Genomic DNA, 23,803 nt, shown 5'->3' with positions numbered 1-23,803 from the left:
TTGCCGGCATGACTCGGGGCTTTTTCCAGGTAATGAGCACAGTCCTACTGCTGCATTGGGATTTGTTGCTGTTGTTTGTGGCTGGAGGAGTTGTATTTTTATACTTGTGTGTGGGGGAGGGGGGGTTAAATGCTCAGAAGAGGGCGCTTAATGCCAGATGTTTTTTCACCAAGACTATCATGACATGATCACTTTTCTATTTACACATGTAATGTGTACATTGCCTGTCAGAAGTTTTACAATTTGTCCTTTTTTTTTTTCTTTTTTTTTAAAGACTATTATTCAGCTCAATGTGTTATTGCAGGCTGAGATGAAAGCATAGAACAAATAAACAATCATGGAATCAATTTATGAACCAAAATGCATTCTAAACTCAACAACCTTATCCAAAGTCATCAAAGCAGCCACATTTGGCAACTATACAGTCGTATAAAAAAATCCTTGTTAACTCTCGGAAACTTGTCGTCTGCTTACCTTTGTACTATTTTAAGCTACTCATTGGACTTGAATTACAGTAAATAACCCAAAAGACTTTTGACTGGCTGTGCACTTACCTACCCGAGTTTGTGTTTCGGTGCCATAATGTATAATGATTTGTAGGTTTTCTGTGCTTAACCCGTTTTCTCCTAGCTTGTCATCAATGGCGGGATTAATCATGTGTACTTGTCATACCTGCAACATCTTGACATTATAAAATCCTGTGAAAATTCATAATCTTCCGGAAAGCAGAGGAATCAAGGTTTTTGTTGGTATGCTTACGATTCCAGTGGCCAACAGGACATTCACCAGCGTGTCACACATCGGTAACATGCACTGATAAAAATGCACTAATAATAAAGAGCTGCCAGATCTTAGACTTTATGTCAAACTCGCAGTTAACGGGTTAACTAGTGTTGTAGGAAATTGTTTCAATCAAACAAGACTTGCCATTATGAAGAAAAAAAAAAACTGGACATGAACTTTTTATTTGGCTAATTTTGTTATGAGGGAAAAAACTGTTTCTTTTTTTTTTTTTTATCTAGAATCAGTTTAATATAAAATAGATGCATTACATGCACATTTCAAACCTAAGCTCTTTTTCAATCAAATTATTAAGGTCGTTTTTTTGTGTGTGTGTCTGTTGTAGTGATTGGAAAATGCAGTTAACCTTCTTTTTTCCTGCATTTTCCAAGCCCTCGATAAGACCTTCCTCCACATGTGTGGACTCAAGGTTTCTTGTATTCTTATTTTTCATGATATTGTCTTTTAATAATTATGTAGAATCACATTTTTTTAAATCTTTATTCACTTTATTTAAGTTAAATCAGAGAAACGGTTGTGTAAAGTAAAGTGCCAACTGTGCAGTTGTACTGAACACATAGACTCTTCTTCCTTCTTGTTATTTATTTCTTTGGTTTGATGGTAAATATTATAAGGCCAGTAGTTTTTCAACACTGTACAGATGTAAACAGATGTTGGTGGTGCTGTCAATATTTGAACTGATCATGTGCTGAACAGAAGATGTGTTTGTGCACTGCAGGTTGTTCTACCTTTTCTTTCTTCTTTTTTTTTGCATGAAGATTACTTAAGACTCTGTGGGAACATTTAGTAAATGAAGAGGACATCTACCAGGGATTTCTAGCAATTTTTTATTATTATTATTTCATTAATCTTAAAGTCAATAGATATAATGTAATAAAACTAATAACAATTGATTAGGATACAGGAGTTTTGTTTGGAATGTATTTCCCTTTATGTTTGCCTCAATGCAACTACTTGCCATTTGTTTCTTTTATTAATTTTATGTTGCACACATTCTCCATTCAGAATAAGCCTTTTTTATATCTAATTCTAATAATGTACATTTCTTGTGTGCGCATTCAATAACTCTAGTGTATACTGTGGAATAATAATTTCCAAGACTATAGTGAGTGACAAGGGTTTTTTAAAGCCTTATGTAAATTGTCACATTGTCATTACATTCCTGTGTTGTTCAGTGAGCTTTTCTCCAGGGTTGGGTTTGCTGACAAGGCCTTGTTACAACCTCAATTATGTTGTTAAGCCTGAATAAATGTATGCCCTCAAGAAAAATATATATAGGTGTTGCTGTGTGATCTGTTGCATCTGTATTGATGTGATGAGCTGTCAATGTGTTCTTTAAGCCCCCAATTTAAAAAATTTTTAAAATACATTATCAACTCAATTTTGTTCATAACTTTAATGTGCTTCTTTCGTTTGTCTCCGCGTTCATTTTAGAAGAGATCATTTACTTTCAAAGCCAGCATGCCTCCCGTTCTCTCCTATATGATGTAAATGCCGACCCCATATGAGTCTGATCATAGCCTCAGACAGATCCCGGACAGGTGGCCAGCACTCACAAGACAATAACACTCTCAATCACATCCAAACCTACAGACAATTTCAGATTGACCACTTAGCCTCAAATGCATGTTTTTGGAAATGGTACAAGGGGGGAAAAAGATGACAAATCAATGCACACATAGGGAGAACATGTACACTCAACATAGAAGGGTAATCAAGCCCAAACCTGCTCTTCAGGCTTTGAGACACTGACATTTAGAGAATTTGATCCTGAAAACAGGAAAAAACATATCCTGTGAAATCTTATAATTGTAGTGTTATTTTAATCAAATAAGATACAATTAAAAAGAATGAATAATGCTTTAGATGTATGTGCCAAGAAGATAGACTAAATGGAAGTTTCACTCGGTCAATATACTGTATGAGAAAAGGAGGAATGTTTTGTGCTATTGGGGGCAAAATAATTATAAATTGAAACAAAGCCCAATTAGTTATGCTAATTCTATGTTTTTAAATGATTTCTGAATAAAACAAAGATAGCTAAAACAAACCCTTTGATATGTGGTTACCTTTGAACATTGTGACCTCTGCATAGTCAGGTTTTACTACATTGGAGGTCACTGGAGGTTTCACAGTTTTAATCAAATTATGTGAAAAGTTCATGTTTTATGTTATTGTGGAATAATAATACATGTACTTATGTCGATTAAAAATTCAAATATATATATAGTTGTTGTTTTTTAATGATAATTAAAACAAACCCTCTATTGACATGATTTCTCTGGCTCTGGAGCCCTCTGGATTCTCGAAGCGTCTCTAATAAAGTGACCGCTGACATTCTCCTTTCCAAGGGGAAATCACTGCACGGTACATGATGGAGCTCTCTGGCGACCAGTGAGGGCGGGAGGAGGAACTGTGAGCGCTTCGGAGGAGGGACTTCCTTCGTAGTCGCACTGGGATGGCAGAGGGAGCTTCTCGGAGCTGACACGTAACTAAAGTTAAAGGTGCTCCGGAGGCCTGCTCCCGGGACTGGAGTTTTCTGTCTTCATCGGCCGAAACGGGTTGAGAGTAGCGTGTGTGTGTGTGTGTGTGTGTGTGTGTGTGTGCGCGTGTGTGTGTGTGAGGGGGGGGGGGGAGGACCGGTGCAGAGAGGAGCGCGGACAGGGCAGCGCGGAGGCCGGGTTTGAGTGCACTCCAGCGGGGCAGAGCTGACTTGGAAAGTCGGGAGAGAACCGTGAGCGGCTTCTTTGAAGTTTCTGGAAGTGGAGCTGAAACATGTAACGTCGGCTGCTCGGAAAACTCAAGTTGTTCTCTTCCTCTCCGCGTGGACATGCTCGGGGAGTGAGAGGGAGACACGGGGAAGGTTTCTTCTTCTTTTTCTTCGGGAGGTGAGGAAAGTTGAGTCGGAAGTTTCCAGCAGCAGAGACGGAGCTTCCTGGCTCACACCGCGGGGAGGAGGCTGCTGCTCCAACATGGGAAACGGGGTGTGCTCCCGCAGGCAGCGCAGGATCTTCCAGTGTCTGCTGCTGGTCACCGTGGTGTGCGGGATGCTGTACGGCGGCATGATCTCCTACGAGATGCACAAGCAGCTCCGGAGGACCGAGGCCATGGCTCTTAAGTACCAGCAGCACCAGGAGTCCCTCTCGGCGCAGCTCCAAGGTAAACACCCGGAGAGCGCTCACTCTTCCCCCGGCTGGAGGGCACGGCTCGTCTCGGCGAATTCAGACACCAGGCCACGACGACAAAACACCGAGTTTAACGCTGTCCTCTTTACTGAGAAACTCTCGCATCAACGATTGCAAAGTTGAGCACTTGTTACGACTCGTTACAGATCATATTTCAGTTCGGCAAACTTTTTGAACCTTTAAATTGTCAAAATAAATGAAAAAGTTAGTTATTTCAGCTGACGTGTGACCAAATCAAGTTTTTATGCGCCGTTTGTTTACATATACTTATTAGGATTGTTGAAAAACACAATTGTTAAATATTTAGATTTAATTGATTATTTGTATAAAAAGGATGAACAAATTAAAGGAGTAAGAACAAATAAGTTAATGTTTAAAACTTCAAGTGCATGGAAACATTTTTGATACGTTTGTTTTTCCAGCTCGTATAAAAAAAACAAGGCAAGGACAAATAAAAAAAATGACCTTTCACATTTTCATTGTCCTGTAATTTTGATGTAGCATTGCTAACATCTCTCCCCAAAAATATGCCCTATTTTTTTAACAGTAGGGAATTTATTATTCTATTTAATAAGTAGATTATATCGTATGTGAAATGTCACATTTTACAGACAAATCTAATTTGCAGACAAAACAGACCTTCTGAATACACTATCTTATTTCGTTTAAACAACTAAAGATATTTGGTTTATGCAATCCTATGGAAAAACTAATTAAGTAACCGCAGTCAGTTCACATGTCACTGAAAAGTTGTTGCCGCCTGTGTGAAATGTTGACGACCGTAGAAGTCAGCATTTTTTTGCATGTTGGATGTGAGTCAGATGCAGGAATGTCACCACACAGATAGTCCACTGATACAACTGACCAGACTGGACTGTAACAACACTGTAGCCAAGCTGTGATTTACCAATAACCTCATTTTGACCTTTCCCCTTAAGAGACTTTCTAATCTTGTTACGGTCTGAGGAGATTGAGTTGTAAATGTTCTCCAGACATTTTATTTGTTTTCACCCTTCTACATTTTCTTCCCCCCCAATATCTATTTATCTGTTTGTGTTGGACAAGTAAGAATGAAATCAGAACCAAGACTTCTCAGAACTGTTTTACTCCCTTTTAGAGTCTCTGATACACAGACACCTGGTTGTGTTTGCTGTGTCCCAAAGCTCACCTCAGCCGTATCTCCAGAGGTCAAAGGTCGGCCCGAACATCTGCTGCTGCCAGAATCGGGCAGGGCAACACACAAGGGAACTGGTGCGCGGCCACCTCAGTTTCGTGTTCAATAAACTGATGAAGCACAATGTTAAATTGAATAGAAGTAAAGCTTTTAATCCCAAGCCCCTCAGGTGCATGGGTGTGCAGCTCAATTTCTTTGAGCCTGCAATTGATATATTTTTGTGAACATAATACCCTATACACAATAAGCATGCAAAAGGTCAGGCTAGAGTGGAAGGTCTAGTTTTCTGCATAACTATTGATGCAGGGAAGTGGCTTTGAGTGTTGCTTTTTGCAATAACTTGCTGTGAAGACCTCTGTAAAAGGGAGCAGCTTAAATAGACTGTCATCATCTGCATAGAGCTGGAGGACAGTGGTTTTGAAATTGTGGGATGAGCTTCAGAGGAGTCCATCAGCTGGATACGTTATTCCGCACATGATTTGTTTTTATCTTCAGCTTTTAAAAAACTGATAACAAATTGTGTATTAAAGCTTTATAAACCAATGTTCTGGGGTCGAGTGCAACTAATGGACACAAATTCTTCAACGTATTCGAATTTACACCAGATATGTGGAATTCAGTGATAAACCTGTATATTCAGATTAATTAAAACAAAGCAAGTCAAGATACTCAGTCTCACACTCTCTTGTCTCGTGCTCATGCTACAGGGATCTGTCTCACTACTTTTTGTTATTCCTGTAGCACAAATTCACATTTTAATGAGGTATGTCTGTCTTCGGAAGAAAAGAAAATGTAACCCCACTTCGACGTTAAACCAGGAGATCCGCCAGCATACCTGTTCTTCTGTCATTGTTTGGGGCAAGCCAAGTCTTTCTTCTGTGAGCTTCTCTTTCTGAAAAATGCGGACATTCCTGTATTGCGTGAGCGCACTGAAAACACAAATCTGAAGTGACTCGTGCTGCATTTAATAATGATGTAAAACAATGCATCTTCTGTTCAATTCCAGTTGATTGTGTATTGATTTACGGCAAGTATCCAAACTGTAGTGCATTCAAGGTGTTTTATTTTTGCAGTGCTTTAACATGCAGGTGTTGTATGGATTGATGTAATTGATTGATTACGGTAAACTAAATCTGATTAATTTCAGGAGCATGAAAACCTGTTAAGCGCAGAACTACAAGTTAAATCAGCAACATTATTTGACCATTATTCGAGTTATAGAGGGATCTGATTGGTTTATGACTACTTAAGGGCGGTAGAGACACACAGGAGTAGGACTATGTTTTGTTGAGACACACTATCAGAAGAATGTTTCTCAAAACCTGAAATACAGTCTCGCTTCCTCCACCTCTACAGTTGACAAAATGGTCTTGTCCAGCAGTAACCTCAGTGATTTACTCCCTTCATATAAACAAACTTGAAACACAGTCTGCTGTGCTGACAGGATGTGAGCGTGTGCGTCGGGCAGCAGGGTGGAGATTCTGCCCCCGACGTTTTCAAAACGAGGCTCGTGCCCACATCAGAAAGCCGACGAGTGTGTCCGGGTCTCAGCTCAGTCTTCTGGACTTGATAATTCAACCCAGCCTATCTCCACCTAACCAGTTGCCTTTGCCTGTTATCCTCTGCTGTGTCCTGCAGGTTTACCATGGCCTCTAAGCTCTAACGTCTTTAAAAGTATATCCACACACACACACACACACACACACACATGTTGACCTGCGTTAGCCTGGTTGTTGTTCAGCTCTTAAATCTTCTTTCTAAGACCTAAGAAGATTTTTTTGGTGTGTTCAGAAACAGAGAATGACCATAGAATATGACCCCCTTTCCATAAACCGAGCGTAGCCTAACTCAATCTGTTTCGCTCAAGTTGAGCACCACACCCTCAGCTTTCTCTGTGAAACAGCCTGTTTGAAACTTCCACTGCCACTTGATCTCCACAGGCGACTGTTGATGGCTGTTTCGTTGTTGTCCTATATTTAGACGTCGGCTGTAGCCTGGGGGCCCGTGAGCCTTATTGATTCACAGTTTCCCCACTGTAACCACAAGCTGGCAGTTGTCAGGATCACCTTGTTGTATTGCCTACACTTAAACCAAATTGTCCCAAATGTGATGTAGCGGTTGGCACGATATCCCTGGTTCTATTCTGTGCTAATGGGGGGGGGGGGGGGGGGGGGGTTCTCTCTGGATGTGTGCAGCCCAGTTTCCCCTCCGAAGTCCAGATTCTGACTCTGTAATTTTGTCTCTAAAGTAGGATTGTCAGATGACTTTGTCCCCCAAAGAGCCTGTTCAACTCTCGTGCAACAAGTTTTATCGTACAGACCCTCCCCCACCTCGTGCCGGCTCCGTTTACTACTACTTGATGTAGATTTGTTTTCAATGGGAGGAAACTACACATACATGCATGATTATGTGTGGTTACAGTAGGAATCCTGACAATGTTAAGTTCTTTTGTGGAATGAAAGCTGGGGGTGTTTTTTTTGTGTGTTTTCATAAATGTTGCAAGAAGTACACGCTCCATATAAAAACTATTGCAGTGCTGTGTTGAAAGATAAATATACACATGCTTCTTTGACCTGATATCTGAGCCTCATCATCAGTATGTGTGTGTTGTTGTGCAGCCAGGCGAAACTAGAACAGCATCCATGAAACATGTATGCAACACCTTGAATAATTGGATCGAGCTGAGATCACCTCTCCTAAGTCTCCACCAATGTGGAATACGCGTGCGTGTGTGCGTGTGTGCGTGTGTACACACAGAAGTGTGGGTGTGAACCTACACTGACGCATCGCAAACAAAATCCCGGAGTCTGTCTGTCTGTCCCAATCCATCCAATCCAATCTGTTCCACATCTGAAACCAGCAGGTCGGTAAAGGTCGCCACTACAGAGAGCGCCGTTGTTCCGGCCCGGCGGATGCACTTTTAACTGCACTGTAAAGGAAAGGTTTCACTGGTCTGAAGGGAAATCCATCGACAATAAGCACTCGCTCTCGTGGCTCTCTGAGGTTTGAACAAGATAAGGACAGGTGAAGAGTGGATCCATGTGCGAGTGGAAGTGTTTCAGGATGTGATTGCTGGTTTGTGGGAGTTGTTTTCAGTCTCATGTCTCAGATTCCAGTCCTCTGGATCTGAATTCAGGGTCAATTCAAAAGTAGAAAAAAAAAACTGTTTTTCTTCCTAATTTCGGTGCATTTGTTTTGATGTGAAGCTTGTCCAGTTTGCATTTGAATTGCACCATGTAAATTAATGGTGTTAAAAGTACATTTTAATAATTCAAAGGATCATTCATCTAACTTTGTTGTTTTTTTTGAGTCTGTGGCTTCTTTGTAGATGTTGCCTGGTCATGCTGACCCCATGGGAGAGGGTGTGTGCAGTGAGCTAAGCTCATCCAATAGCAGCATGGCCTCATCTTTGGCTCGACTCTAGAAGCTCACCATCTCCGATGAGCAATCCAAAACCTCTGATGCAATGAACCTAACCGGCAAATGAACGAATTTGTGAGACCGGGTTGAATTCAAACCAATTTCGTGTTAAATAAACCTGAAGGTTTGTGCACGAGTTCTGTCTTGTGGGACATTGTTGACCGTCAGTGTTATAAGTGGTAGCATTAATCATAAGGCAAGCATATTATTTTCCAACACGTATACAGGAGACATCCATCAAGGCTGCTTCTGCATGTTTCACAGCAGATGAACAGATTTACTGAAGGTCTGCTTCGGTACAAACGGGTGCAAACACATATGGAAGCTGATGTACTCACTGAGCATGTTAAAGATTGGGTCCGACAGTCAGAATAAAACTCCATCTTCATTTAGCCTGTTTGGTTGAGTTTATTTTCAGGTTTTTCTATCAGAGGTGACAAAATACAGGCTATAGTTCCTGCTAATAGGTAATTTACCATGCCCGGGTGTGATTCATCACCCGAATTCATGGTGGAAAGCAATTTTGTCGTAAATAATTGTGTCTGTATTTGCATATTTAAACAAAAGGTGCAACTCTGTTCATCCTTAGCTGAGATGTTATTGTTCTGGGCTCGACCTCAACAGGTTTAATTCCAGAGGTTTTTATTATGAGCCACTTATTTATTTGTATATCTTCTGACATCGCCCTCAAAGCACACACAAACTGAAATTCATCGTTCCTTATTCAGGATCTCGAGAAAATAGGCAATTTGTCTGTTAAATTAGTTATATAACATTATGACACCATCTTTTCTTGTCTATATGTACTTGATCTTTGTCTATGAAGGCTCTGTCTCGCTCAGTTCTCTGGACCGTGCTCTGCTGCCCTTGTGAAAGTAGCACATGATAGACGCGGCTAAGAGTTTATCCTGGAATCTGTTGAGGTGGCACTCGGAGGGAAGAATAGCCACATCATCAGTTTGACTGCCCAGCTCCCAATGGCAGGAACAAGTCGAGACTTAATGTTCACAGTCCGGGTTTTAATGGCTGAATCAGAGGCTGCTCTTAGACCACAACAAGCTATTAGAGCCAGAGTGGCGTATGCAATTTGTAACATGAGCGCTTGTCAGAGTCTTGTTGTGGAAGTAGTTGAATGAAAGTAGTTCTTCATTTTGCTCCATAAAGGGCAAATTATTGTGTTTGCATTGTTTATCTCATGATCAGGAGATTTCTAGAGGCACATAGAAACAGAAGAGGCTGTGAAAACACCCACCACCTGCACTCTTGCTATTTGTTCTCATTTTCCTGCAGTGCTGGGAAAGTAGCTCGCTGTTGAATTTGGTGCTATCCCTTAAGCTGCTGACTGATATTCCATCGAAATAATGAAATTTTGACTTAATTTGATGACAAATCTGGCGAAGGTGAACTACGGATCCGTGTGCAAGAATGAATGCAGGAAGTGTAGTGGACAGCTCGTGGTGTTCGACAGGAGCTTTTCAGGACCGTTGTTATTATGATGAATTATGATTTAATGATTGACTAAGCTCCAACAATAAAAGCTACACTTTGAGACAGAACTTGCTCGTACCTGTTCCTGCGATGACACGCTTCCCTGTGGTTATACTAATGCATGAGGTGAACTCCAGCCACCAAGTTCAATATTAGAGTGAACCAAATAAGCAGTCTCTTTCTCTTTGGTCTCTCTTGAGTCATGGCGATAAAGTACAGTCTTGTGCTGTTGAAGAGTTGTCATGTATGCACTCGGATCACAGTCCAGTTGAATAAATATCACACCTTGCTCTCATGCATGCTATAAATTGCATGTCCTCTCTTGAGTGCCCCTTAAAAAACAAACGTTTGAGCATCTGTGAGCGTGTTTGTGTTGTTTTGTTCAGTGTGCATATTTGTATTGGAGCTCGATTTCCTGTTTGATTTCACTGAATGGAGTTCAAAGCACTCGTCTAAAACTGTGTGTCCTCTGACGCTTCACTCATGCCCACTCTTCCCCTCCTTGTTGTGTATTTTCAGTGGTATACGAGCATCGCTCCAAGTTGGAGAAGTCCCTTCAGAAGGAGAGGTTAGAGCACAAAAAAGCCAAAGAAGGTGAGAGAAATGACATCTCTGCTCAATTTCGACTTTCCCTGCTGCATCTCCTGTCAAAGGAGCTGAGGGAGGAAATTTCAGCCTCACTCTCAGGCGGTCTTCACACTTCCGGTAGCGATTCCTCGGTCCAGACCAAAGTCAAGAAAAAAAAACCGTTGCTGGGTTTGCATCGTGCTCATTCTTTAATTTTCAGCTTTTGGGAAAATATACAAAAAAAAACACACACACATCTCACAGCAGCTACATTGACTATGAGTAATCCAATTTAAAAATGCACCATGTAAACAGAATTCCGATCTAATTGGAGGAATTGATGTAATGCAGTTTTTGATCCGGTCCATGTAAGCGGCACATCAAAACCCACTGTCGTAGCTTTGTGTGCGCATCTGGACACAAACGGCTTATTGGGACATTTCGAAATGTTGAAAAAGTTGACCGAGTTGATAAAAGTAAAGATCGCAATAGTGAAATGTTTAAGAGTGTCTGGACCTAAGGCATCCATCTTCAGTATTCGCAATCATCGGGATAAAGCTGGATGTAGGATCATGTGCTAATGTCACAAAGTGCAAAGCGTCTTCTTGACGTGTATAGCTGCACTTCATGCCACACTTTATTCAGTGTTCATGGAACTGGTACAATGGGATCTCTCAATTAGAAAGCTTCTAAAATATGCTACCTTAAAATTATATAGGTCATCATTAGTTTAGTTTTTTTTCTTGCAAAACTAGCAAATATGTGGAAAGTAGGACAAAACATGGAGAGAGCGGAGGCGGACGAGGGACGATATAACAAGAAGGGAGTGGAAGTGCAGTGTGGTGTAGTGAAAGCTGCCGTGTCACCTTCGTCGTAATCTGAGCAGCAGCACACAGAGCGCCTGAGATATTCTGGGCCTCACACATAGAAAGTGGTCCAGCGGGGAGGAGAAACTAAAACCGAGCAAACCACAGGCATCTTTCATGTGCAGGGGCAAAGAGTGAGGTTTGCCTGTCTCTTGTATGGTGTCCTGATAACTGATGAGTCAGGTGAAACATGCTCACATGCACTCATGATGATGATGATGATGATGATGATGATTATGACATTATTCTTGTATCATCTGTTGCATAATATTTGTGTATATTGTATCGTCGCTGAAATTAACCTCCATATCTTTTTTGTAGATTTCCTGGTTTATAAACTCGAATCACAACAGTCAATAAACAAGGAGAAGGTACGTTTTCCTTTACGGTTTCTGTTTGACCTTTTGCGAAATCGCAAATTAACATAATGCAGCTGACTATCTATGAAGAACTCTATGAACCCAGTGCCGGTCAATTAGTGTTGCTCTGACTATGATTCACCAGCCACATAATTAACCTCTATTATCAACTGATGCAGCAACAGTTTATATAAGGTGCAAAGACAGTGGCTCCACAGGTGTTTGTTTAACCTTTTAAATTTCTTTTGCTTTAACAGCAAGACGCCTCCAGCAGATTGAACTCTTTACAAGTGCAACACCAGATGTTGAAGGTATTAGTTACCATCAGTGTTTCTCCCTTTGACATAAACCCCTGCCGTATCATCCTGTCGCCTTCCTGTCATTTCCACACAGATACACCGTCCTTGACCTTACCACACATCCTTCCTCTGTTTTGCTTGTTTCGTGGTTGTGTGCAAGTGTGAAAAGGGAGCGATTATGACACCACTCTCTTGTTTGCGTCAGAATCAGCACGAGGACTTGAAGAGGCAGTATTACGAGCTGCACGATCAGCACCAAGTGCAGGGCGAGGACCACAACCGGCAGCTGGACGAACACAAGCAGCACATTGAGAAACTGCAGCAGACCAAAGAGCTGGAAATCTCCCAAATCAAAGGTAGAGATAGACGTACAGTACATGTTCCGAAAAGACATGTTGGGCTCAAATGAAGAAGTGCCACAATCTCACAGAAATGGTTTCCTTGCACTTGTCCAATAGTTTGCATGTTGTCCAAACCGAGACGAGAACCAGGAATTGTTTTCTGTTTGCCAATCACTACTCCACTATGTAGTCTGAGATGTTTTTGGTTTCAATGTAGGGCGTCGAGAATGATTAATTTTAATTAAATCAAAATAGTCAGAGGATGGAAATGTTAGATGTGCAGTTGTGAATTAACTCAAAAGAAATGACGTCCTTATTTTTGCTGTTTGCAGAAAGTGCCTATAATCTAAGAGAGGAGAATAAACAACTGAGGAAAGCTCACCATGACATCCACACACAGCTCCAGGACGCACAGGTGAGAGACTTCCCTTCTTTCTTCTCATTGTTGATGCTTTCTAAGAGAGATCACAGACAGATCCCCGAGTCCACCTGATGCGCATGAGTGAGATGACGATTTGAAATTAAAATAACTTATATACTTATAATATCTCCTCTTCATTGGAAGAAGAGTGGTTCATTTATGTGCTCCCTTGTGTTTCAGGTCCAGCACCAGGGCCTGAAGGCCTCCCACGACCTGCTCGCACTGACACTAGAAGACCACAAGAGTGCGCTGGCTGCAGCTCAGGTAGGAGAATAAGTGCTCCAGTCATACCAGTTCTCTGCGGACAGTGAATACAGCAGCTGATGGAAACATTGTCTCAGCCTCTTTCATAAAGTCCCTCATATATAGCTTCATATATCATGTCTGTAAGAGCCATAAGTCTACATTTGTTAGAATAGAATCATCTCTGAGGTGAAAACCAAGCGAACTCTACCCCATGTGACACCTGAGGCAGGAATTTATGTGATGCATTGATGATTTACATACACTTAATACACTTAATACAATCTTTTTACCATTGTCTTTGAATTTATATATATATATATATATATATATATATATATATATATATATATAGTCTTTGCATTGTCTTTGAATTTTTATATGTATGTATATAAAAAGCCAGGGACGTTTCTGTGTTTTGTTTTTGTTTTTTTGGTCCAATTAGGAGATAATGTTTCTTCTCTTTGAGACTGACCATTAAAATGAGACAATATACTGCACCGCACTCTTAATTCTCCTTCTGTCTGCAGCTTTAAATATTTGCTCACTGTGTTCTCTTTGTCTGTCTGCATTTGCTAATTTGTTTTCAAGCCTGTCCTGCTTCTTATCAGGGTCTCTTGTTGGACACACAAACACACACACGCACGCACGCACGTTCTTACACTCTTTCTTCACTCCGGGGGGGTTTGGTTTAGTCCGGGCTGTCAAAGCTCTGCAGCCAATCAGCCAGAAAGCTATAATGGAGAGACTGAAGCGAGACAAAGGCAGAGGCGAATTTTAGGACGGATTTTTTTGGAGACTGACTGACTCGCCTGGTTTGATACCCGGGCTGTAGTGCTACAGAACATCTAGGAAGGAGCTGAAACTAGAAGGTGGGTCACTTCAATTAGCAGGAAATGCTCAAATCTCTCGATAAATTTGAAGCGTTTGAATTAGTGGCTGCAAAGTAGATTTGTTGGATCTGCTTTCAGAAGAGTGCAGGCAATGCACTTGCAGTGCAAGTTGTTAGATAAAGAAATGAGCACAGTCAAGCTTGATCAAGTCAAGTGGTTACATATTTATATTTTACACATGCCTTCAAGTCTTTGAATGGTTTTAAGTTGAAGACCAGCCTGTAAATCACCGTACTCTTAATTGGCTCTGCATCTTTCAAATATTTCTTCAATGTTTCAGTTAACCACAGTCTGTGTGTCTCATCTACTTATGACCCTGTGTAGCCTCATAATTTGGCCCTTGTCAAACTTAGAACGTCAGTTTAAATTTTTTTTTCCGCCATATCAGGTTTGTGCTTGAAGGCACTTTGGCCAGCAGGGCTAATAACCATTACCCTGCAGTGTGTGGGCTCAGTCCAGGTTTCACACAGACATTTAAATTCCTTTTTGGTATTGAACTTTGACGTTAAAGCCAAATACCTTTATTAATTTATGTAAGAAAATCTCAGCAGAGAAATCCAAGGCTGTCGAGCAGGAGCTGTCTCTTATCAATTCATGAACAAACTGCAAAGACAACATGTTTATATTGAGCAAAACTGTTTGGCCCTGAAAAGCCGTCTTAGTTTTTCATGTTGACCTTTCAGGAAGACAGATTGCCAACAGCTGCTATGATTAAAAAGTGACCGGAGTTATTCACCTGCCACTGATCATATTGTTATGGCTGTTAGTGTATGCTGTGTACTTATTTTAATGATTGGCACTGCTTTTAGTTATCCTTTTACATTGACTTCCCACACCCCCAACTCATTTTTGAATTCCTTTTTATAAAGTGTAATTAATTGCTTTAGTGCTAATAGATAAATTAGCTTTCTCTGGGGGCAGCTGGTTTAAAGTCATCAGCGTTTCACTAACGATCATGACATTAACCTGGCCATTATTAAAAGGTCATGAGTTTCTCACTTTCTAATTATCGAACAACAAGTTATCGACGGTCATAAATGTTTGTAATGACCAATTAAAGCAGTCAAGCAGTCGGCTATCAGGCTCGTTGTTGTGAGTGTGAGTTTAGTGATTCGTTGTCCATATCTTGGAGGTGAAATTGTGGACAGAGAAACACCAGCACGTTGACTTCCATAGAGGAATTATTTCTGTATTGTGGGAAATGTGCAACATAACAGCTTTATTGTTCGGTCCTTCATGAGTTTGTGTACGTTGTTCTTTTTAGGCACAGGTGGATGAATACAAACAGTTCAAAGAGTCTCTGAAAAGGATGCCTAACGTTGCACCACCTGGACAAAGCCCATTAAATCCCCAGCTGTCACAAGCAGCCGCCCTCGGTCCCAAGTCTCATGTCCACGATGTCCCGCATGCGCCTGGCGTTGACCAGAGCAACAACATCCAGCCCATTCATGCAGATGACGAATCGCACCGAGACACTGAGTCGAGGGTAAAGTGCAGTTCTTTGTCCAAGAGCGAATATCCTGTAGATTTCAAAATTATCTTCTAACCTCCCCTGTTTTTTGGGGGTTTTTTTTCCCCCTCTCAGTTGGACAACCAAGTTCAGGAAGTGAAAGTCCAGTCAGAGATCAAGTCTCATCCTGTTGAGTCCCAGCACGACCTGTCGGACAAAGACGAGGATGGAGAGGCGGAGAGGAGGAGGGAGCTGGCGGAGGAGGAGATGGCTCAAGCAGGCCAGCCTCAGAAGCTGGAGGAAGACCCTGAACAACAGGAGGAAGAGGAGGAGGAGCCGGAGGAGGACCAGCCAGATGAGAACGCCTTGGACCGACAGAGACGTCAGCCACGGCTGGTCAGCACTTGCTTATAGTAACATAGTGCGCTTGAACAAACCTGCTTTGAATTGCATTTATTGGATCATAAGCAACAGTCCTAATTCTTGCACTTTGCTGTTTTCTCTTAGGACCCCCATGCGGCGCTGCCGCAGCTGCCTCAGCTGCCTCAGCTGCCCCAGCTGCCCCAGCTGCAGCACCAGGCGCCAGCCCCGCTGGAGCACGTGAAGTCTGCCTACGAGCAGCAGCAGGAGCAGCAGCGCCTGGAGGCCCAGAGGGCCGAGGAGCGCAGGCAGATCCACCTGCGACAGGAGGCCCTGCAGGCCCAGAGAGACAAGGTGCTGAAGGATCGCGAAGAGAAGTTGAGGCAGGAGCAGGAGCGAGAGCTGCAGCAGCACAGGGAGGCCGACAGGCGGGAGCAGCTGCTCAGAGAGGAGCACCAGAGGTACCGTAACTCCTGGATGATTTCATTTTGTTGCTTCTCATGTTAAAAAAAAAAAGAAAATGAAAAAAAGCTTTTTCCAGACACAACACATTTACTCAAACGACTATCAGCTCCTTGATCAACGAATGTGTTGCGATGAACATTGCAAGACGCGTAGTAACCGTGGTTACCATAGAAACCAGGGGATCGGAGACACTGGCTCCACCACACAGCTGGTTCTGCAACTGTTTGCCAATACAACTAAGCAATTACAAAAGTTCTCCGCAACACTTTTCATGAATCTAACTAGAAGTTGTGACGGCCACTTTGCACACCTGCCGTACCATACGCACATTTATCGTGCAGGATACAATCTCATTCCCGATTTAGGATATCACACTTTGTGTCAGCCCGGATTATTGTGGACATATTGAGGCTGTGTCTGAGTGCTTTTAATCATCAGCTCAACATGACTGACTAGATTGCTTCATGCATGGTTTCGCATTTAGTTTAATCCTTGCTATGATTCCAAGCGTGCATGTGAGCAACTCTACAATTGTTTACTCTGTTAATCTAACCAAATAAAATCCCTTCTCACAAGCAGACATTATTGACTCAACAATTGAAAGTTGGGTTTACCTTTTCATTAAAGTAGTTCTTATTAAAGATTATTGGTAATCCAAACACACTTTCACATCACAAAATGGCAAAGATTAACTGGATTTGTCGACTCACACAACTGGAATGAGTCTCGTGACATGGATATGCGTTAGATCAGAGAGAAGAAAGTGTGATAGACGAGCAGAGCGACCCTGTGACTGTTTGAGGACTGTCTGGTGGCGCCAACACCACATCTGAGGAGAGACCACATTGGCCCCTATTCATCGTTTGTGATCTGTCAGCCTAATTTAAATCCAAGGATTAATGTTGTTTTGCGAAGATACGCGGCGACTAATGTTTCCCATTAAGTTTGAGAAGATATATTTTCACACACGCAAGGATGTTGTGGTCGCTTAAAAGCACTTCTTGGTTTTGGTGCAGTCAAGACACGGGTGTCTGACAGTCTTTTGTCGTCACGGCTGCTTTTAGGAAGAGGTCAGAGTACGAGAACATCGGCAATGACATCGTCCGCGGAGGAGAGGACCCCCGCACTGACGACGAAGAAGGTGGAACTGACAAATCACGACATTTTACTGGCAGTAAAGTGTGCTGCGCTCTGAGCGAATGTTTCGGGGTGTCCGGCGTACACGCAGTGGCAGCTGGCTGGTTCAGTGGATTTTGTTTGTGTTAACAGAGGGAGACACTCACATGATGCACGACGAGGAGAAAATGGGCGTGCATCGCGGAATGGCGCCACATCAGCAGGTGATTGTCGAGCTGTCCAGCTCTCCGTCCTGCTCCCCTCCATCTGTTCTTACCTGTCCTCAGCAGCTGTCATTCTCACCTTCTCTAACCTCTACTTCTCGGTCAACTTCGGGTTTTTTTTTTTTTATCCCCCGCCGTAGCCGATAGGCCCCGAAGGGGGATCTTGAAACAGTCTCCGTACGTCCGTACGTCCGTCCGTTCGAACGTTTCTACCTATATCTCGGCAACCCCTGGGCCCACAGTGACCAAACTTCACATGTGGATACATCTCAGAGGGGGAAGGGATACTATGGTGACCTTGACCTAATTTGCATATTAAGTAGGTCACAGGGTGCTTAAAAACACATTTTGGGCTCTGGAGGCCTAGGTTTTTGAGCTAGGGCTCTGAAATTTTATACACACATGATACACACTCCAGGGATAACCTCCAGTACACCAAATCACCTGACCTTGACCTTGACCTTGAAGATTGGTAGGGTCTGAAGTTTGCTCATTATGGTGGCACAATACATGTATTTTCATATAAACATTTCTCCTCATTTCTCAGCAGTTCCTGGGCCCACAGTCGCCAAACTTCACACATGGACACTCCACCTGGGGAGAAGGGGCACCATGGTGACCATGACCTAATTTGCATATCAGGTCACAGGGTCACTAAGTGCATAAAAACACCTTTTGGGCTCTGGAGACGTATTTTGACATAGCTTATGAAGAAGACCTTTCAGATTCTACATAATGATCTACTAGGACCCATGGAACACCCTCTAGTGTACCAAGTGTGCTGCCTTAGAGCTGGCTTTGTGAGAAAATATAAAGCCCTCCGGCGGGGGATTAGCCCAGCAACGGCCTTCTTGTTTTTTTTTAAGTAAATCCTCTTAGAAGATAGCTGACACTGCACAAGGATGTAGTAATGTTGTTTTACCGACTATTTATTTTCTCTGGTGAATTTAACGTCCTCATTTGCTGCAACCGTGACAGGGCGCAGAAGCGGGTGAGCTGGACCCCGAGGACGACCCCAACAACCAGGGGGAGGACGAGTTTGAGGAGGCGGAGGACGAGCGGCCGCACCACAGAGTTGGGGAAGAGGAAGAGGAAGCGGCAGAAGAGGACGAGGAGCCGGCGGCACCAGCGCAACACGCGGACGCACACCCAGGAGCTCAACAACCTGCCGTGGAGGAGGAGCTGGTGGTGAGTGAGGGAACACACACACACACACACACACACACACACACTCGCACACAGACACACACCCCCAGAGGGAAGAAATTGAGGTTAAAGGTCAAGTTCTATTAGCACGTTTGTACATTTTTATTTATTTATTATTTCCCCCCCCAAGATGGCTGGGAATCCAGATCAGCAGGAGGACACACTGGACGACCAGTATCAAGAGGAAGTAGACGATGAGGTAACTTGTGATTTGCAGAGAGTAAAACTGAAGGATCTGCTACGAGATTCACTGTGTCGTCGTCTTGTCTTCTTGTTCAGGCTCAGGAGGACATCGCTGGCGGGCAGAAGAGAGAGGAGGAGGAAGGGGTCGAAGAAGAGGAAGATGACGATGCATATCATGAAGAGAACATAGAACAGGTGGTTAAACCGTCTTCACAATTTTCGTCATTCATTCCTCTGAGAGGAGAAACATGATGGCAGATTATGATTTCAGTCCTTCCCCAGATTTGCCAAATGATGCAAAAACAAATGTGTGGGCATTTCACAGTTTTTTTTTTTTTTGTTCAAGGAGTCGTTAAAAGAAAGAAAAACACTATGTTGAAATTCAACTTGAAAATGTAAGCTTCAAATTCAGGATGTGTTAAAAATAAATACATTGGTAAACAGACTTGTTATACTCATACCTCTTTGTACTAACAAATGGTGGTGGTTTTCTTTTTGCTCCTCTGCTCAAGATCATGTGAGTTTATTTGTGGCGACTTGTGAGTGTGATTTAGGAATGGGATTTTTGTTCACGGGTGTTTCACTAATGTAACACACAACTTGTTTCACCTTGTTAAAATGATTGGTTTTACCTCCACTGGCTCTTGTGAGTTGCAGAGTGTTTTAGTCTTTTTGTGTGTGTGTGTGTGTGTGTGTGTGTGTGTGTGTGTGTGTGTGTGTGTGTGTGTGTGTGTGTGTGTGTGTGTGTGTGTGTGTGTGTGTGTGTGTGTGTGTGTGTGTGTGTGTGTGTGTGTGTGTGTGTGTGTGTGTGTGTGTGTGTGTGTGTGTGTGTGTGTGTGTGTGTGTGTGTCTGCAGGTAACTTGAACCGTGAGACTGCGAGTCTCCTGATGAATGAGGGAGATCAGATGTTGAGTCTGCTGGGGTGTCAGGTTTTCACTTGCGCTCCTTTTATTCTATTTGTCCCAAAATAAAAAATTAAATCTGTCGGAATTGAAAAGAATTAAGTCCATGGAAGTCCAGTCAATAATATATATTATTAATAAGTAGTTTGTTTGTTTGTTTGGTTTTTTTTTAAATCGGCTATAGTCGTAGTAGTTTGACGAGTGACTTCTCAGAACTGCTCAGAACTGGACAATCTTTCTGGTACCTTGCAGTGCAGAGTGTAAATCTCTTCAAAACCTATGACTTCTCACTACTTTGTGCTCTACTGCTGATTTCGGAGAACAGCTGTCATTTATTTAACATCTTCCTTTTATACTAAAAATGCTGCATGTGTGTCTTTTTGTCATTTGTGGCTCTTGTTTTCCGGCAACTGAGTTAAAGGAATTCGGATTTTACCGTGTACAGAGGAGGTGGTTTGGTTGCAAAGCTCATGTTTCTTACTCTCACCTTCTCAGTAACTTGAGCTCAGTGGAGCATGAGCTTCCAGCCTCATTCATGCCCAGCTGTCCCGATGAGGACGGATAATACCTCTGCCCGCGGACAGTCGGGTCCATAAAGGTTTCGACACCGACACCGTGTTGAGGAGCTTGGCTTTGCACGCCACTACAATGAAATGAAACGGTTGCCAACTCTCGATATGAAGCCCAAAGAGCTGCCGTCGGCTAATACAACCACCGTTTGACTGAAAAGTCAAAACAGACACGTTACAGAGTACAAAACCTTTCAGTGGAGGCGATGTTCCTGCTAATATTATCCACTCACACTCCTCCAAATGTTTTAAAACTCATTCAAGTCAGTTGAGCAAGTCTCCTGCAAAGAATAACAAGCGGCTTCTGATTCCTCTCCAGGGTGATGTAAAAAACCGGGAAGGACCAAGAAAGGAGGCGGCTCATCAAAATGACGCAAAGAATAAAGAGGAGGAAAATTACGAGGAGGACGAAGAGGAGGAGGAGGAAGATATGGTCGGCGGAGACAAAGGAACCAATCGAAGGGCAGAAATGTAGGACGGACACGTTCCAGTGCCTTTTCAGCTGCCTCCAGAGCCTATCAGGTCGCGAGGGGGAAAAACAGCCATCCGGTCAGAGTTGTGAACGTTGGGATTGTTGGGATTTTGTCCCCAACAGACGGGGATGCGATTCCAAACACTGTGTGGTCGGATCAGCTTACACTGTGGAAATGGACACATACTGTACATTCTTTTATCCCTTTACATTTCTGTCAACTTGTACGTCTAGTTCTCTCTTCTTCTTCTTTTTTTGTTTTTAATCAAACAGAATGTATTTCTATCCAGTTGCTGTCCGTGGAGTATATGTAAAGAAAGCAAAGATAAATTATGTTATTCTGATGTCTTCACTTTCGGACCTTTATATGTATGTTTTATGTTGATGTTTCATTGTTTAGAGCGCGACTGTTAATTGACATCTTGCATTCCAGTTGTTCGAGTCGGTTTCTGTTATTTATTGTTGCTGGAAACAACTATGACAATCGTTAAAGGTGCAACTATTTGTTTTTGGTCTGGCTGACAGAAATACTTTGTGTCACAAGTGTTTACCAACTTTTTGCAGTTGATACATGGCAGCACTTTGCACTGGGTATTTTTGTAAATGTCAATCAAGAGGGCATTTTCGGGGAGGGGGGAACTGTTCTTTACTCTGTCACTCTCACATGTGCCTTTGCATTCTTATGGGGGGGGGTTGAGTTATTTTACAAACTGTGCCTCAGCAGGGCCTTAAATGTCAGCATGTCTCATGTCAACTGCTGACATGAAATCAATCCAGGAACCTTTTTGCAGCATATTTGGTCTACTGTACGATGTATAGTAAAATAAATGCTGACTTATTTGTACATTTGTATACTGTTTGTATTTGCTACAAAACTATGGGAATTTGGTTTTACTACACCGTGTTGTAAAAGGCATGTGTGGATTAAAGAGGATTAAATGATGGGTAAATTAGTTTGTGTTTAATTGAAAATTCACGGGATCTATCGACCAACAGAGGGAAAATACGGCCATCACAACATCCCGGACATTGAGAAACACCCAGGTTCACTGGATTGTGACATTTTTAGAGTAAACACAGACTACTGCCCCCATCACTGCCTTGTTTCAGGTATTCTGACCCAGTCATTTGTAAGTTGAGGTCACATAACTGAGATGATGGGTTTTTTTCCAAGCTGATTTTGGAATTGCATTCAGATCAGTCACAAATGCAGCCCATGAATGCATTACGGTACTTGTGAAGAAATCCAAATCTACATGCAAAATATCAGCCTGAACTCTGGACAGTTGGAGGAAATATGACAGAGTTGTCTAATCTTGATCTTGGATGCCATTCCATGACATGTTTTAATTTGTCTAATTATGAAGGGCTAAAGGGATGAAGGAATACAATTGCTAAAACTACTGGGGGGGGGGGGGAGAACCCAGGGAAAACTGCAAAAATGATAAAATCACTAAGAGCAGTAAAAATAAAAAGCTTAAGATTGCTAATATAGCTAAAACTGTTCCAACCACTAGGAAATGCACAGCGGCTATAAATAGTTGAGATGAATAAAATTGGTAAAGTGCTAAAAAAAAATAAAGGAAAATTGGTCAAATTAGCTCCAGAAGCAAAATGAAAAAACGATGAGGTAAAGTATATCTAAATTGACATCATTAAATGTCATGAATGTCATTTTTTTTTGTCTTTTCTTTATTTTAGATCTTTAACATGTCTTACAGAGCCACATACATTTAATGTGGTGGAAAATCACAAAACTGGCTCTTATGGTCATAAATGCTAATGTAAAGGAAATCAATGAGATCATTCACTGCACCTGTTGCATGACTAAAAAAAAAGAATTGATGCATGTATTGCTGATTTGTAATAAGTTGCACATAATTTTACTTTCAAGCTGATAATTAATATGTATCAATAAGAAGTCACAGATTAATAAATATTCAGTTGACTTCCCATATCAAGGGAACTCGGTTGTTCACATTTGCACCGCGAGACACCAAAGTTCTCAAGTATAAATCCTGTCATCCCAGCTCTAATCAAGCCCTTCCCGGTTAAAAACAGAGGTGAGGAGATTGTGCGCGAACTCTCTCGCATAGGAAATGAAGCGGTAAATCAGGATGAAATGAAAATGAAGCGAGAGGGGGCCGACTGAGAAAGGCAATGAGCAACATTTGTCCCCGCAGCTCACAGTCTCGATCACAACATCCCTCCCCCTCTCTCACACTCACTCTCCACTCCTCCTCAGCTCCTGTCATCCTCGATGTGTTCGCTCTCCCTCGTTTCCTCCCTCTCTGCCTCTCGCCATGCCCTCCTCTCTGCTCCTGCTCCTCTTCCTGTCATCATCCCTCTGCTGTGGTGAGATTATTGATCTCCCCAGAGGGACTGAGGGATGCTGGAGGAGTACGGCAGTAACAGGTGTCTCATTACTGTGCTAATAGCAGGCCATGGGGAGATGCGCACACACACACACACACACACACACACACACACACACACACACACACATACACACACACACATACACACACACAGATATTTTTAGTGACAAGCAATGGCAGAGAAAATAACTCTTCTACAATCCTTATGTTCCTGCAATCGCTCAGTCATTTCACGGGTGAATTACCAAGCATGAATAATTTTCACTTGTCGATTGCCTTAAGCTGAAATCTATCTGGAGACAAATGCCCACACGATTGCCACCGATTAGCAAACCTTCCATTTAAAACCAATGCAAGATTTACTTTGAGCTCTGGGATTTTTTTTAAAATAGGTGCGAATCAACTCCTCACCTATTTTAC

At 42.3% G+C, this 23,803-nt stretch overlaps 1 protein-coding gene across 1 annotated transcript; it reads left to right on the top strand.

The window, feature by feature from the left end:
• Positions 1 to 3,427: 3,427 nt before the first annotated feature.
• On the top strand, positions 3,428 to 22,218 carry golim4a (golgi integral membrane protein 4a). The gene is made up of 16 exons (XM_080510123.1): positions 3,428 to 3,960; positions 10,588 to 10,662; positions 11,823 to 11,872; positions 12,118 to 12,171; positions 12,365 to 12,515; positions 12,833 to 12,915; positions 13,102 to 13,185; positions 15,322 to 15,543; positions 15,643 to 15,903; positions 16,015 to 16,328; positions 17,397 to 17,473; positions 17,602 to 17,672; positions 18,651 to 18,860; positions 19,009 to 19,077; positions 19,158 to 19,256; positions 20,853 to 22,218. Exons 1-16 carry the CDS (start codon positions 3,774 to 3,776, stop codon positions 21,006 to 21,008), a joined length of 2,163 nt encoding a protein of 720 aa, XP_080366249.1. The 5' UTR covers positions 3,428 to 3,773; the 3' UTR covers positions 21,009 to 22,218.
• The last annotated feature ends 1,585 nt before the right edge of the window (positions 22,219 to 23,803 follow it).

Source organism: Blennius ocellaris, assembly GCF_963422515.1.
Source record: "Blennius ocellaris genome assembly, chromosome: 2".
In the NCBI taxonomy this organism is placed as follows: domain Eukaryota; kingdom Metazoa; phylum Chordata; class Actinopteri; order Blenniiformes; family Blenniidae; genus Blennius; species Blennius ocellaris.
Note: the sequence above shows the minus strand (reverse complement) of the source record. Positions and strands in the feature narration are given on the sequence as shown.